This window comes from Hyalella azteca, unplaced genomic scaffold (genome assembly GCF_000764305.2).
Source record: "Hyalella azteca isolate HAZT.00-mixed unplaced genomic scaffold, Hazt_2.0.2 contig385, whole genome shotgun sequence".
Classification (NCBI taxonomy): domain Eukaryota; kingdom Metazoa; phylum Arthropoda; class Malacostraca; order Amphipoda; family Hyalellidae; genus Hyalella; species Hyalella azteca.
In genome coordinates this window covers 28,914-45,176 of record NW_025930738.1, presented here as the reverse complement: position 1 = coordinate 45,176, position 16,263 = coordinate 28,914, and the positions used below count along the sequence as shown (strand labels likewise).

Below are 16,263 nucleotides of genomic sequence, written 5' to 3'. Positions count from 1 at the left end.
TGAGTTTCGAGCATGGCCTAAAGCCCTAAACTATATCAAAATTTTGGGGCCACCAAGGCTTCGGCGGAATAGCTGCTACACGCAAAGATATTATGGATCTGCTTGGCTCCTGTTCAAAATCTCTTTTCCGACTTTATAGTCGCCTGAGAGTATGACACTGGTTGGCCGAGCCAAGTCATGACGAGCTTGCAAGCTGCCCAGAGAAGCTTATTTACGTGCTCTCCGAGTCCAAGACGGCACGTATTTCAGTCGGGCACGCATCTAAATTTTGTTAGAGAATCAGATATGTTATATAAAATGGTCAAACGCAAGCTATGAGTTGGTTGTCAAAATAATTTGTAAATATCATTTAATTCATTATAATTTTTTGTAATTTTTTACAAAAAGTTTATTTTCAACAGGTAAAATTAAGATAATGACGATTGTTCAGGTTAATTCCCTTAGAAAATTTGAGTGAACAAACCATCCATAAAATCAGCAGTATAAACATTGTTCAACATTTAACATTGATTCATATTATATCATTAACAGGTAAATTAAACCTTATTTCAGGTTCATTTTGACAGCTGTCACGCCGCCAATTATAGTGCAGTGCCTGCTGCAGTTGTCGCTGCAGGGCTACGGAACGTTATAATATATATATTATTTCATCACTTAAACCTAAAGTAGTATTTATTGCCTGCGAGAACGATTTTTCCGCCTGTACGATGCACGACCATCATTGTTTGTATGCATGCGCAGGTTCCTTGACGTGGCACATTTTGAAGTGGCCTCTTGCATTGATGATGGGGCTATTTTTTGGGGCCGCGATGGGACTGATCTGCTGGGTTCTGCCTAGCAAACGCAAGCAAGGTCCTTCGTTGCGGCTGTCTGCCATGCTTCTAACAGCTGGACTCTTCATATTCTTTGGGAGTCGGAAGGTCGGTGCAGTTGTAAATGCTTCAAGTTGTCGCTGTATTTATGTAACTCGTGTTTTAAATGCACTGGCAAATCAAGATCTATTAAGATTCATGAGAGAGAAGATTGTTGAGTGTGTTCTGTGTAGTAGAATTTGACTTCTGTCATCTGCTTAATTTAGTTCAGTTGATTAAGATAGGTTGCAATCTTGAATTATTACTGCTTCTAATCAGCAGTATTTTTTTTCTGAAAATGTGTCATACTACCATTTCTCCACAAATTTACTTTGGGACGACTGCAGCCTCATCGGAAAATCTAATTTTAGCCGTCCAAATAACACGCGATCGATTGTCCAAATTTGACGTAATCCTATTTAATCTAGCCCTTGTTTGTGAGGTAACGTATTTTTGTGTTAACTTGGTCCAGATTGAATTTTTCGGTGGTGGAGCGCTGGCGGTGCTTACCATGGGGTTCGTAGCAGCGGAAGGGTTCAGGCGGCAGGGTTGGGGCGATGGTGACAACCCCGTGGGGCAGCACCTGATCTTCGTATGGGGCTACTTCCAGCCCATGCTGGATGGCCTCATCGGCGCCGAGATGCAAGTAAGCTGCCAGCTTTACGTATTAATTACCTCATGGAACCACCAGCAATTGGTTGTGCATGACAATTGCATGTTAATAATTAATATCAGATTAAATCACTGCTTCGATCAGACTTTTATATGATCAATTCATTTTAATAATTCGAGAGAATTTTTTCGCTTATTTCTACACTTTTGTAACGTTTAAAGAATTTCTTGTCACCTTTTTGTGGAAGTTTGATCGATCTTTCAGTTGCGAGAAATGGACCTTCACACTGTCGGGCTGGGATTAGCAATGCTGTGCATCAGCCTGACGTGTCGCCTCGTCACGACTTTCTATATGACGCTTGGCACAGGCTTCAACATCAAAGAGCGAATCTTCGTCGCCATTGCGTTAATACCGAAGGCCACCGTCCAGGTTCTCGGATTGTTTACTTTAACCATCCTGTAGTCTTCGGGTCAAAAAGATCCACATTTTCGACCCTATGTCCTCTGGGCGTTGGAAATAAACTTAAAATGCGTTAATACCGAAGGCCACCGTCCAGGTTCTCGGATTGTTTACTTTAACCATCCTGTAGTCTTCGGGTCAAAAAGATCTACATTTCCGACCCTATATAATGTCCTCTGGGCGTTGGAAATAAACTTAAAATGCGTTAATACCGAAGGCCACCGTCCAGGTTCTCGGATTGTTTGCTTTCACCATCCTGTAGTCTTCGGGTCAAAAAGATCTACATTTTCGACCCTATGTCCTCTGGGCGTTGGAAATAAACTTAAAATGCGTTAATACCGAAGGCCACCGTCTAGGTACTCGGATTGTTCGCTTTAACCATTCTGTAGTCTTCGGGTCAAAACGATCCACATTTTTAACCCTATGCCCTCTGGACATTGGGCGTAAACCTAAAATGAAGACTACAGGAGTGTTTTAATAGATAGAAGACTGTAGAGTGTAGATAAACTGTAAAAAAAACCTTGCGATTTTCTTTTCAATGTATTCTGCATTTTCTCATTTGATGATGACAGAAAGGATCATATTTTTCACAGTTCATTTGACTTGAACGCAATGAATTTGATTGCGGTTTTGTGAAAATTAGTTTCATAGCATCGGCAACTTGTAATTGCTTCTAATTGAATCTAGCTCGATAATGAACTTCGTTTATTTAAATTTATGGTCACCTCAAGAAATAGGTACATTTTGATAATGTTTTATGTCAAGTGACATTTAAGTTTCAAACAATTTTCCATTTTGCACGCTGGTCATAAATTATACCAATATTTTGTAAAAATGAAAACAGCGAACAAAAATTGAAGTTAAAACTTCACTTATATTAAATGTAATCCTTTTTAATGGTAATCATTTTAGTATAGATATTATGCTTACACAAAATTATTCAACCAGATTACGATTGGCGCAATGGCGCTGGAGCATGCAATCCGCATCGGAGCAGACGAGCAAGAGATCGCCCTAGCAAACCAGGTAAGTTGTCGCTCCAAGTTATGTCAAAATTACAGAATTTGCCGAATTACGTACTTTTGCACCATGTGTACTGAATCTGCCACCATGAATTTTTCAAAATTTATCAGGTTGCCAAACATTTTTCTCCTGTTGTTTTTAATTCGGATTTGCTTGAATTCTAAAATATGGAACTAGCACTTGGGCCCTACCGTAGACCCTATTAGTTGATTTCAAATCTAACTTAACATATATGTTCAATATTTTCATGAATTAAGATAAAACATATCAGCGATCAGGAATTTGTTTTAATATCCTGGTCGTCAAAATGTACGAAAAGTCAATCTTTCCTTCCATCTTCCTCGAAAAGTTTTAAAGTGGATTGTGTTATTTGCTAGTTTATCATATCAAAACTTTTTGGCCGCGTTTAAGAGGACAAGTTTACAGATATTAAGCTGGAAAAAATTAAAGTTGTCCCATTTTCGATATTTGTATGGGACTAAATCCTGCAGTATCTCTTCAATAATTGCTCGATTGAGACGATTCATAATTTCGATTTCGGTCGAGTGATAATATTCATCACATTATGAATATTTATCATACGAAGAATATTCATTACACGAATTACGAATATTCATTACATAAAAAATTATTCATCTCATTGTGTATATTTGTCAAAATAATGAACAGTAAATGGACACATGGTGTGAAAGCGAGTATAACAGGCCTGTAGTAGAATCAAGTTTTGGTATAATGGACAACGTAACTTAGGGTACGCACACAGTGAAAGCAGGTTGCCAGCGTGATGGTTACCTGCTCAGGCTGGCGCCTGAAATCATAGAATACAGAAGCCTATTCGTACAGGTTTTCAATGTGAACACTTACATTATTATTCTATGTTCATTCTTGTGGCAGGTTGGAGCAGGTTGCCCGCGCGGGCAAACCTGCTTTCACTGTGTGCGTACTGCGTACCCTAAGACATTTTCGATGCTGTTGCAGATACGGACCATCTCGTGGGTGACTATCCTATTCGCCGCGAATATCGGGGCCATCGTCACCACGCTCTCAGCCTCCAAACTTTTGCAGAGCTCATGTCCGCCCTCGCACTTGAATAATGTCTAAACCACCGTAAATTTCATTTCTTCAACTGTGAATTAATAATCCAGCAGTTCCAAAACTTGAATTCAATTTTAATCTTATTTTCAGCTGTTTTGTTTATACATAGTAGACCAGTTTTCACGAGTTTAGACTCGTGAAAAAAATTTTCATAATGAAGCTCAATGCTTTTTAAAGAGATATCGCGGAATTCTAGCATCCTCTTTAGGTGATATTTATCTGACAATTGCAGGATCCATGCGTAATTTAAGCAGAAATTTAATGAGACCAGCGCCTTTTTTCGTATCCGTGTGAAATTGTTAAGTGATACACTAATCCAAACTTCTGTACCTTTATTCCTTTATTTTAATGGTAAATATATTTAATAAATATATTAATAAGTACTCAGAGAAGTTTTTCGAATTTATTCTCCATGTAATCTTCAATACTCGAAGTGACAGTCTGATTGACAGTCTGATGGAGCAGGTCTCTAAACGTTTTCAGTAAAAAGTTTATGACTTTTCTGTGTGTTATCTATTGGCTGTAAAATTTCATATGACTTTATGAAATTTCGAGTCGCACCTTTTCTGTTTTGTCTTGTCTTGACGAGACCCAGTATTGCTCATTAATATTGTGTTTACAACCTACGTGAAAATTCGCAATTTTTATTCATTTGTGCTATAGTGTTATTCTGAAAGACAATGAACCGAAAATTTTGTTATTACGGTCATAAAGGTAATGCACTATTCTAGACCTATTGGCACAGTATTTGTAAGGTTAAAGAGAAATAGGGTAAGTATTCATTATTCCGCACAATAATCATGACATGCTATCGTTCCAGGTAACCCTGTTTGAGGGGCAGACTTAAGTAATGGTAGTCTGGTACTACAGGCGGCATTACGTACATTGTACTACATTGTACTATATCAAGAATAACATAAATTTCATTCGACTGATTCCGGCATAACTAAAATAGATCTTCCGAGTTTTAATTGTGAGCAAAAAAGTCATATATATTTGGGATTTCACCTAACGTTCCCATTAGTAAATTTTTTGCTTAATTAACACATATACTTTGAAGTCGCCCGTTTGAACTTACTATATTAAACGTTCGGAATACTATTGCAAGCCATATCATTTCTGTAGAAAATGAAAATATATAAAATTCAGCAATTAATTCATTCGCGAATAAAAGCCAATTATTTAATTTAATACAATTATCTTACAAATTGAGTAATAATGACAAAATTCCTGAGGAAATGATCCGAAATAAAGTTTGCATTGCTAATTGAATCAAGCAAGCCCAATCAACTGACTTCCTGTGGATGACTCGTGATGATTTTGTACATTAATTCACATCACAGGGTTACGTCAAACGGTGCTCGCTGTCCTGTATTTAGGATTAATGTACATATAATAACCGCCCGAGAAAAAGAAACTATGAAAAGATCACGAGACCATAAGCACGTAGCAGCAACAAACAACTGCTTCATCACTTCTGCATCTAGGAACCCGTAAGAGCGCCTGATCAGTCCAAGAAATTTGTTGGATTTATTAGCTTGCGTTTAATCATGCTTAGAAACTTTCAACTCCTTGTCGACATAAACTCCCAAATCTTTTTACACACAATACTGTTCAATTATTACTCTCTCGTTGCAACCATGTGTTCTCATACTGTAATCTTGCTGTTCATTGTTCTTCCCGAGGTGAATTGCTTTTCACAACTGCCACTCAACGCAACCACTAAACGCCACTAAAACGCAACTGCTACTCAACAGCCCAATTAACTAAACTCTCAAGATCATCTTGCAAATGCGCTTTATTTAACGCATCCTTCTCTGTATTATAAACTTTTGTGTCGTCGGCATACATGGAACACAAGCTTAACACTACTTCTGGCAGCTCTTTTATAAAAGCAACGATCAAAATAGGCCCAAGAACGCTTCCTTGTGGCACGCCACTGCGCACTGATGCCCAGTCGGACACGGTTCTGTAATACTGACACGCCGTCTACCTACTAGAAAATCTCTGATCCACTGGAGTACGTTTTTCTCTATTCCCTAAGACTTCACTTTACGCAACAGCCGTTCATGCGGAACACTGTTAAATGCTTTGGCAAAAATCGAGGTACAATGCATCCACTGGCTCCCTTTCGTCTTAGCAGGCGAGTCCATCGTTCAACGTAGACAAGATCGAGGTTATAGTGGTGCAGGATCTACTACGGGCAATAAAGCCATGATGACAGTCTGATCAGAGATGGTGAACAGTCAAGGCAAGTGATCGATAATCCTATCACTCACAACAGATTCCATTACCTTACAAACAACACTTGTCAGACTGACAAGGCGATAGTTACCGGGGCTACTTTTGTCACCCTTTTTTGAACAATAATATTACTTGAGCTTCTTTCCAATCGGTCAGGATGGAAGCTCCTTCGTTCAAGGTTTTTTGAAAAAATACTGTCAACGGGCCGGCCAGGATAGTTTCTAATTATTTGAAAAATCTAGGATGGAAGCCCTGTTCCACATGGCTTGTTGGGATTTAAAGCGACCAGGCGCTTGAGAACCTCTTCTTCGTGTATTAGTGAAAACATATGTTATGAAGGTTGGGTTAATGAATATGAATATTCAATAAGTTTACTGATGGATTGACAAATGATGGCGTCGACCAACACACTTAGCAGTAATTCCACAACGACGCTGACCAGAAAATGAAGCCAAGCCTAATGTTGCGCGCTAGCGCACTCTAAACCGAATTCACAATTTTGAATGACCCTATTAGAACGTAAAAGTGTTTTTGCTACTAACTGAATTTTTATTATTCAGAAATTAGACCAATATTGTCCATTCTTAAAAATTGATATTATTTTTTTATTTAATTTTCACAATTGCATAATAGTGAACATTAAAGTATACAGTTGAATTTTAGCTAATAAGGTTACATGAAGCCACAAAAAAGTGTTCAACGAGCTTGGGGATTTAAAAAAATGATTATTACGTTCACAAGAATGATAGTGCAAAGGACATAAATGATATATTATGGTTATTACGTATATAGTTCAAGTGCTTGTGTAATATTAGTATGTGCGTAGGTGCATAAATTCTATATAGTTCATTAGTTTGTACTGCAGTTGTGCGATGAACAGATCCCAAACAACATGAAGAAATTAATGCGCTCACGTTTTCTTTGTGTTTCCAAAGTTATTCTTGTAGCAAATGCTCAACCGATCAAGATCGAAAATATAATAATGGCTTTCCGTTGATGTAATTTGGTCCACACTTCCGATTCACAAGTTCTTCCAATCAACGTCATTGTATCAAATGTTATGAACTGTGTCACATCTTACAATTATTATTTGACTTGCGCTTCTACAATGTAACAAGCCGATGGCGTGTATGCTTTTGTTTGGACTAATAATATGAAAGGGACGGATTCATACGATTAATATTATAAAAACTGAGAACGGCACATATTGCCCAGGTGCGGGATTACCAAAACATCGCTTCGTACACGTAGCCTCTTGCAGGGATAGCTATTAACGGCAAATTTAAAGCCTTTGATTGGTCAGTTAGCCAAATGGTGTTGATAATCGCTTTACAAATGAGTTTTGCGTACGGAAGTTTTGATAATGCCAAAATTAGGGTGTACTTACGCAACACGTATCTTTTTGGACGTAGCTATAAAAAAATACGAAGTTTTGATGATCCGGTCCAGGGGCCATATTATCAAAATTTCGTAAGAACGCAAAATCGACTTATGAGTGGCGTAAGTGTTGACTTGATGACGTAACTCTAGAGGTGGTATTATCAAAACATTTGCGCGGGAAGATACGTAACGTAACTGTACGTCTGCTCGGAGATGTCGCAAGTGAAGTTCCGCACAAGTTTAGAGTGTCTGCTGAAGCGATAGGAAACTATTGATTTACTAGCAAGTAGCAATACCTTGACTTGTGATAGAATTTTGTCAGTAATCCGACAGCGCGGATTATACACGCATAGAATGATGGCTCTACTTGTGATGGCTCCACTACTTGATCGTGCAACATTTGCACGATCAAAATATTGGACTAATAATATGAAAATGACGGATTCATACGATTAATATTATAAAAACTGAGAACGGCACATATTGCCCAGGTGCGGGATTACCAAAACATCGCTTCGTACACGTAGCCTCTTGCAGGGATAGCTATTAACGGCAAATTTAAAGCTTCTGATTGGTCAGTTAGCCAAATGGTGTTGATAATCGCTTTACAAATGAGTTTTGCGTACGGAAGTTTTGATAATGCCAAAATTAGGGTGTACTTACGCAACACGTATCTTTTTGGACGTAGCTATAAAAAAATACGAAGTTTTGATGATCCGGTCCAGGGGCCATATTATCAAAATTTCGTAAGAACGCAAAATCGACTTATGAGTGGCGTAAGTGTTGACTTGATGACGTAACTCTAGAGGTGGTATTATCAAAACATTTGCGCGGGAAGATACGTAACGTAACTGTACGTCTGCTCGGAGATGTCGCAAGTGAAGTTCCGCACAAGTTTAGAGTGTCTGCTGAAGCGATAGGAAACTATTGATTTACTAGCAAGTAGCAATACCTTGACTTGTGATAGAATTTTGTCAGTAATCCGACAGCGCGGATTATACACGCATAGAATGATGGCTCTACTTGTGATGGCTCCACTACTTGATCGTGCAACATTTGCACGATCAAAATATGTGATCGTGCTAAACAGTGCTATTGGAAAAAAAATTCAATAGAGTTAATGCCAGAAACAAGGAGCAATACCGACTCAAAACCGACAGACAGCATTCGATAGTCGATACCATCGAAGGCATCGATTCCCGCAATAGAAGTTCACAGAATGTAAACAAATCCAAAGCCTCTGATTGGTCAGTTGGCCAGATGGTTTTGATAATACGCTTTTAGCGTATCTTATGATAATAAGATACGCTAAATACGATTTTGATAATACGCGCTTAGCGTAGTATTACGTTTTACGTACGAATGTTTTGATAATGCCAAAATAAGGGTGTACTTACGTAACACGTAACTTTCTTTCGGAAGTACAAAAAGTTACGAAGTTTTGATAATACGGCCCCAGGGCTGCCATCGATCACAACGTGCTGAATGTCGCGGAACGGTATTACGGAGCCCTAACGCGTCAGAGCTGCTGGCTTGTACTCAATCTGAGAAAACTTATCTAGGACGTCATAGTATACTTTGATATCCTTACCAAAAGTGAATTGCCAGCATTATTAGTTTATTAATAGCTTCGTTAACTTTTTCTAGTAAAGTCTATGTGCATGGCCTCTGTAGATACTTTTTCTTCTAGGCCTTATTGACATAGCCAAGCCAAATGTGTAGAAATATGCGAAACGCCCGTACTTAATAATCGTAGTTTCAATAATCAAGCGTTCTTAAATGTAGACTGCTTTCTACGTTGTAACGTAAACTATATGCCTACTGAAGTCTACTGCCAATCTAGAATCTCGTTTCACATGAAGTCTCAGTCGTGCCAGCACGCTTCAAAACCTGCATTACTTTAAAAAGTTCGTTGGTTACAAAGTTCTGGCAGACCCTAATAAAGCAAACAATAAGTTTTATATGGCCTCCTTCCTCTGTGTGATCTGTATATAATAACACTACATTTAAAAATATAACTCAGTACTCACTGCAGTGAGTGACAGAGAGCGCATTTTCTCGTCCGTCCGTCCGTGAAGTCACGGACGAGCATGACTAGCACAATAGCGCTTTTTTCCATAAATGAGAAAATGCGCTAAAAACCGTAACCTTGACCACTGCGGTATGTAAGCCGTACAGTACACCATCTTGACTGCACACCTTCCACACAACCAATCTCTTAAGCGAGTTAGAAACAAGTTGCTACGCTGAAGTAAATTCTATCTCTCAGCGGTATTCAAATATATATGAATAGTCTGCTGATTCTCAACGATAAGCCAAACTACTTGCATTTTTACTAATAAATTGTGAAAATCTCGAAAGAACTGAAGCAGAAAGGCGGATATGTTGTTCCAGCACACACCAGGCTAGTAAGGCTACACAATAAACTGCAAGTGCACCACGTTTCTGGTGCTCAGGAAGTCATTGAGAACCGAGCATGGTTCAGGCACACTCTGGGAACCAGCTGATGACGGTGGGTGGCGTTGGGTAGGGCTTTGACGCAGCTCCCATGAGCGGCGCCGTGGACTTGAAGATCCCTTTGGTCGTTCCGCTCGCTGTAACATAACATGAAACTGAAATATATCGCAGTCAGCCGCTTCTGCATTCATGAACAGCTTCAGCTGATGGATAACAAGCTAAAAACAGCGTTTTTTATTTATAACAATCCAGTTAATTACCCTCAGAGCTGCGGATCAGAAAACAAATCGTTGTAGTGAATGGTAAAGTGAGCCGCAAGAAGGAAGCCCCAATAATTTTTATTTTAAAATTGACAAACCAGCAAGAATCCAGCGTTCAATTTTGGCGCAGACATACATAGCTTTCTTTGTTACAAACTAAGTTGTCTACTCTTGGAACTCCGAACACTCAACTTAATGTGAGAAATGCATTGCTGACAAGAGCTTTTTGGAAAAAAAAATCATGACAAATCGCGAAGCAAATAACCTACATGTACAATAAGCAGAGCCTCATAAATGGGGATGTTTTCAATACTGATCATTAATGAAGTAATTTGTTACTCGTGTCACAAGCATACCAAAGTAAAAGGAAGCAAAAATCGAGCAAACACACTCGAGTCATATTTTGACAAGCGGAGCTAATTCTGTCGCAATTGGAAACTCGAAATCGCGAGAAGCAAGGGTGAAAAGCGGAGTACCACAGGGCTCGCTGCTATATAGGAACGATCCTATTCCTCATCCACACCGCCAAAATTGACTCGAAACTCACCCACGCATCTACATCGTCATTTGCGGACGACACAGGAGTGCTGATGAGGATCACAGAGAACATAGACTGTGAGAGGTGACAGGATGACTTGTCGGCAATCTACGATTGGGTCCTAGTGAATAATAAGCAATTCAACGGCACTAAATTCGAAGTAATGAGATACAGAGGCTTGTGCCAGAATTACTGAAACAGGCCGAAACACCTGGGACTGTACTCACTGGAGAGGAGAAGAGAGAGGTACATCATACTGTACGCTTGGAAGATGATAACCGGACTGGCTTCCAACTTTGAAAGTGAGACCTCCAAAATGGTGAAATATTACGACGAAAGGAGAGGGAGACAGTGCAGGATCCCCCAATTTAATAACCGTGCCGCGGTCGGAGTACAGACTCTTCAGGAGGGAACACTGTCCGTGGCAGGACCGAAACTGTTTAACGTCTTGCCAAAGGCGTTTAGAGGAGGGGAGTTTACCCTTGCGACATTCATGAGACGATTGGATAAGTGGTTGAAAAAAAATCCCGGATTGTCCAGTTATTGGAAACTACCCTCAGCAAGCGACAAGCAACAGTATCCTGCATCAGCTGGCCCAATGGAGGGCAAATAGAGGGAACACATTCAACGTTTTATCCGGGACCCGAGGGCGAGGGGACTTGCCTATCGACGACTTGGAGACGTAGAACGACGAAGGCGGCGCATCAGCGAGACCGTGGACCACGAAGTCCCAAACTCATCATAGGTCATGAGGGTCATAAGGTCATAATCAACTCTTCAGTTATTCAACTCATTCAGTGATTTAATGTGTATAAAAGACTCAATCTCACCAATGACAGGCTCTTCTGGTATACACTAACACTTGCAAATCACGATGTAGCTAGCCTTAGGCCTATAATGTCCCATAAGGTTATGGCGTTCTAAATTCTGAAATTTAATATTTCACAGTTACGTATTTATTTATAGACACATACGTGTGTTAGTGATTAATTTATAATTAAGAACCTAAGATTAATTTCTAGGTGAGAACAATTAATGGTCTGCCCACAGTTGAAATTGAAAATTCAGGCAGAGACATGATAACTACTGAAAAAGAGGATGGTGTGAATGTGCATTCATGGAAATTGGTGCCCTGCAATGAGGACATTCCTGTGTCCAAACTCACCATAGAAGACCCCAACAAACGACACGCAGTTCAGGAGGGAGCAGCGATCGAAGGCCTCGGAAATGGACAGGTATTCCGGTACACCAATGTCGAAATATTGCAAGTCCGTGTACCAATGAGCAACGAGTTTGCAGCCTGACATGCGGAATGAAAAGCCAAGAATCAGTCGTTTCCTATCGAATGATAACCTCAGTAATCCCGAACGACTTTTGAATATTTCATTAGTTTTCACTCCACTCATCAGTCCGACAGACATAGATCAGTGTTTTCTGTCAGAAGCTCCTAGAATCGACAATTTGTTCAATTCCTACCGTTGATTAGATGATATCTCCGACTGTTAAACTACCTTCAACCAATGTAAAGTAAAAATTTCAGCGTTACAGATTTCATTTGTATATCATCACGTCAATAATATAAAATACAATAGTATTTGCTGTGATCTGGCCCGATCCGAGTTCCATACATTGATCATTCTTGACAATTCAATGTAAAAGAGAGCTAAAAAATGAGCTTACTCTTGTTTTGATTGCGCTGATCAAGTAAGCTCGTAGCATTGGTGCAGACAAAGCCAGACATCGAGAAGTTAAGTGCCGCCTCTGGATGGAAGGGCACATTGGCTGGAGGCGAGTACTTCACGCACACTTTGGTGGGTGGGCATGGGCTGCTTGCACAAGGATTCTGTGGTGAATAATTGTTATCAATTGAATAATGTTAAAAATAGCGGAATCTGACAAGTTCACATGTTGACGGGCAGTGTTGAAACGTATATAGTCCTGCGCGCATGGTTCTAGCGGCTCTGTCGAAAAGCTTTGGCGAAGATGTTATCACACTTTTTCTTGTTCAATCTCATGGAATATTGTCATAACACGACGAAAATAAAAACAGTGAATAAAACGTTTTAAAACTAACGAATGACTTCACCTATGTGCCTACTGCTAATGGTCGCTTGCCACTGCACACAGAACGTAGAACTGATTATATGACAAGGCTAAATTGAGCAGAAACTATTCCCAGGCTGTTGAATATTATAAAAAACCTTGTTACTTTTGTTATCTTTCGATCTACTCTCAAGGATGAATTCCAGCTTTATGTAACAAGTTCGTAATCACGTCATTAAGCTCACCAGAAGCTGAGGGCTGATTTGCTGGGTGATGGCGTAGGAGGTCCAACCCGAAGCCGCCACGAGAGTCGTCAAGACACCCATCGGTTGACACGCGCCTCCTGCATAAGTCTCGACAATTCGGGGACAGTTGACAGAGATCCTCTAGATCGATTAATGCATCGAAAGCTCAAAACTCATTTGCGATACATCTTTTCATCTAGGTCCGTCAATTATACTCTGCATCAGAGCATTAATAAATGTATGCTGTTAATTCTACGGTCATTTTATATTTTACAGACTTGATGCTTACGGAACAAGTTTTTCAAACATGCATCAAATTTTAACGCTTAATTTGATGATTCATGATCGTGCCTGAGCTTAGCGATTTAAAACAAATGAAAGTAATCACTAATTATATAATTCCATAACAAACACTGAAGAGAAATGCGAACTTTGAAGAGGAGGCAATTAACAGCAGTTACTCCTGCTGTAATTTTCCGCATGAGAAACACCAGCTTCCGTATACAAGAGGCTTGCTTAATTGGCAGCATCACGCCGTATTGTATAGAATGGTAGTAAGTCCTATTATCACCCTGTTTACGCAAGAATTTCCTTTATTTTAAAAAAATTTCCTCCATTCATTTCTACGAACAGGAAAACTAGGAGCAATGATGAGACACGGCGCTGTCACTGTGACGGCTGCGGCGGTCACTCCCCACTAAACTCAATCCCAACACATAAACCTAAACCAATCTAACTATGAGCCATTCGCCTATTGTCACCTCTACTGTCTTTCCCATTTCCCCTTATCCATTCTGGTCACTCTTGCTTTTTCCCTAACTTTCCAAAAGCCACCGCACCACCACTTCCACCACCAGGGTTGGACGCAGGCTGCCCCCTTGAACTGAGTTGAAATTGACATTGGCGACACAAATGAATATTATAACGAGGCAGTCTGCGACGTACAGCCTAGACCACGATGAGAACTATACGACATGGGAATACGTATAGATTTCATTCTACGAAATTTATTGCAGTCACAGAAAGAGAAATGAGCGTTCTTAACAAACAGACAACTTATTTTCCGGTGGGCTTCTATGATATAAACGCCTATAATAGATTAATTATTTGTGGTTCTTGCGATAAACTTTAACATAAAAATTTACGCCAAAAAGTTCATAAGTTGAATATACGTCACCGTTGTAGCTGAAGCCGAGACAGCCGCCCATGTCACCGCACAGGCGGAGGCACAACAACGGGCTACCGACCGTCGTGTTCAGCAGGGGAGTCCCGGAGAAGCGCTTGTCACTCCCTGCAATTGTTTGCATTTATTTCAAAGCCTGACTCGCCTAGTGTAAGAAATAGTGTAATTTTAATATTTCAAAGCCTGACTCGGCTTCTAAATCAATTAGAAAAGTGTAATTTTGATAATTTGTCTATACGTCAGAATATAGGAACATAAATTGCTTTATGATTCAAGCGTTTTCATATTATCAGCATTTCCGCGATGAAAATATCCTATCACGTTTAACGTAGGTAAAGGTTAAGCTATTTATCCATTAAACTAAAATATTTTATCCCACGAACACCATTTAATGTACACAATTTATAGCAAATTCTCCAACAACTAATTAGATATATCGAAACAAATACGCCTGCACTATAGTTGAAGTTGCCTACTTAGTTTCCCCCAGTCCTAATTAAACCTTTTCAGTCCGTTATTAATTGATACGCAAATTGAAGTGCTTTGGACGGATAATATTTTTTCAATAACATTTTTGTCCTTTTGAGCGAATTTCGACATGAAAGTATGCCGAGTGCTCTTCCAATTAGTTGTTATTTTTTTACAGTTAATTAATTTTAGTTGATTGTAATGTTCCCAAGCCATGACGGTCCAAATGAAAAGTATAAATCTGTCACGTGTCGATCTGGCGTCTCATTATGTTCATTATAATTATATTATATGATTAGATCATATGTAATTGAGACTTAATATTCACTTGACCTGATAGAGATTGATGGAAAGGTAATAGACATTAGTCAGCGTTTGGGAAACATTACGTGATAGATCCCGCGATCAAGACTCTAGTTGTGGGCGGAAGCCGAGATCCTATAAAAGGGCGGGGAATGATTTGAGAATTTTTCAGAGAAAATTTGATTACTTAATAATGATAATCCAAGAAATTATGTCCATGCGCGTGTTTTGAAAACAGCTTCGATCGTGAATGTAACATACACGTGTTTCTACATTTAGATTGACGGCTGTTGCAAGTCTGTTTCTTGAGTCTCACCACGCATAGTGCCCGTTAGATGCTCACAAAAAGGCAAGTGTGCTACAAACTCACTGGCACGAGACATATTTAAAACTAAAATGTGTTGTTCGTTAGATGCTCGGGCCTAACCGATAAAGCGACTAATCGACAAGAAAGTTCAGTAATTAGAGTTGGAAGTGCCACTTAACTCTAAATTATAAGTACGGTAGTGTTCACTAAAGACTTTCGTTTGAATTTCAGGAGGAAGGCGAAAGTAAATATAGTTTTTTATATGTCCCGGAAGTATTGCAAATTAGCCACTGTCATGCCAAATTTCATGTCTAAATGGAGCCAGATCGCAACCTGTGTCCTTGATATATTCGCACACTCACTTTTCATTTACATTTAATGCAATTGCAACTAGGTTAATGAAACAATTTTTTAATTGCATTCCGTTTGAAACCATTATGTATTTGGTTACTACCTCAATTGGAAAAATACTATATGAAACTCTATTTACCATTCCATTTCATGGAAATGAGAGAAATTCTTTCTGTAGAATTTTCGTTCTTTTTTACATTCGGCGTTCAGCGTACAATTTTCGTTCTTTTTTTACGTTCAGCGCACAATTTTCGTTCTTTTCTACATTCAGCGTTCAGCGTTCAATTTTCATTCTTTTTTTACTTTCAGCGTACAATTTTCGTTCTTTTTTACATTCAGAGTTCAGCGTACAATATTCGTTCTTTTTTACATTCATCGTTTAATTTGTTTTTAGGGCTGTGACCGCCAGCCTAATTTTCAGACACTTGACATGCTCGGGAACT

General features: G+C 39.3%; 3 protein-coding genes across 3 annotated transcripts in view; 2 read left to right on the top strand and 1 right to left on the bottom strand.

Annotated features, from left to right (window-relative positions):
- Positions 1-634, top strand: part of LOC108673679 (xanthine dehydrogenase 2) — a 46,959-nt gene extending 46,325 nt beyond the window's left edge. Inside the window, exon 29 of the mRNA XM_018161537.2 lies at positions 553-634. Within this exon, the coding sequence (XP_018017026.2) occupies positions 553-634 (82 nt within the window). The remainder of the gene's footprint in view (positions 1-552) is intronic.
- Positions 635-745: 111 nt separating this feature from the next.
- Positions 746-4,501, top strand: LOC108673688 (sodium/hydrogen exchanger 9B2). Its single transcript, XM_018161548.2, has 5 exons — positions 746-920; positions 1,324-1,497; positions 1,729-1,893; positions 2,872-2,949; positions 3,925-4,501. Exons 1-5 carry the CDS (start codon positions 783-785, stop codon positions 4,045-4,047), a joined length of 678 nt encoding a protein of 225 aa, XP_018017037.1. The 5' UTR covers positions 746-782; the 3' UTR covers positions 4,048-4,501.
- Positions 4,502-10,028: 5,527 nt separating this feature from the next.
- Positions 10,029-14,485, bottom strand: LOC108673678. The gene is made up of 5 exons (XM_018161536.2): positions 14,386-14,485; positions 13,209-13,306; positions 12,601-12,763; positions 12,086-12,220; positions 10,029-10,259 (listed from the first exon to the last, which is right to left on the bottom strand). Exons 1-5 carry the CDS (start codon positions 14,414-14,416, stop codon positions 10,147-10,149), a joined length of 540 nt encoding a protein of 179 aa, XP_018017025.2. The 5' UTR covers positions 14,417-14,485; the 3' UTR covers positions 10,029-10,146.
- Between the last annotated feature and the right edge of the window lie 1,778 nt (positions 14,486-16,263).

Bases quoted from the DNA above. Each gene is read 5' to 3' on its own strand.
- LOC108673688 (XM_018161548.2), top strand. From the start codon at position 783: ATGATGGGGCTATTTTTTGGGGCCGCGATGGGACTGATCTGCTGGGTT. The intron at 1,498-1,728 runs GTAAGCTGCCAG...TCGATCTTTCAG, and splicing joins TCATCGGCGCCGAGATGCAA to TTGCGAGAAATGGACCTTCA. The intron at 1,894-2,871 runs GTTCTCGGATTG...TTATTCAACCAG, and splicing joins TACCGAAGGCCACCGTCCAG to ATTACGATTGGCGCAATGGC.
- LOC108673678 (XM_018161536.2), bottom strand. From the start codon at position 14,416: ATGGGCGGCTGTCTCGGCTTCAGCTACAACG. The intron at 12,764-13,208 runs GTGAGCTTAATG...TATTCACCACAG, and splicing joins AAATCAGCCCTCAGCTTCTG to AATCCTTGTGCAAGCAGCCC. The intron at 10,260-12,085 runs GTGAGTTTGGAC...GTTATGTTACAG, and splicing joins GTTTGTTGGGGTCTTCTATG to CGAGCGGAACGACCAAAGGG.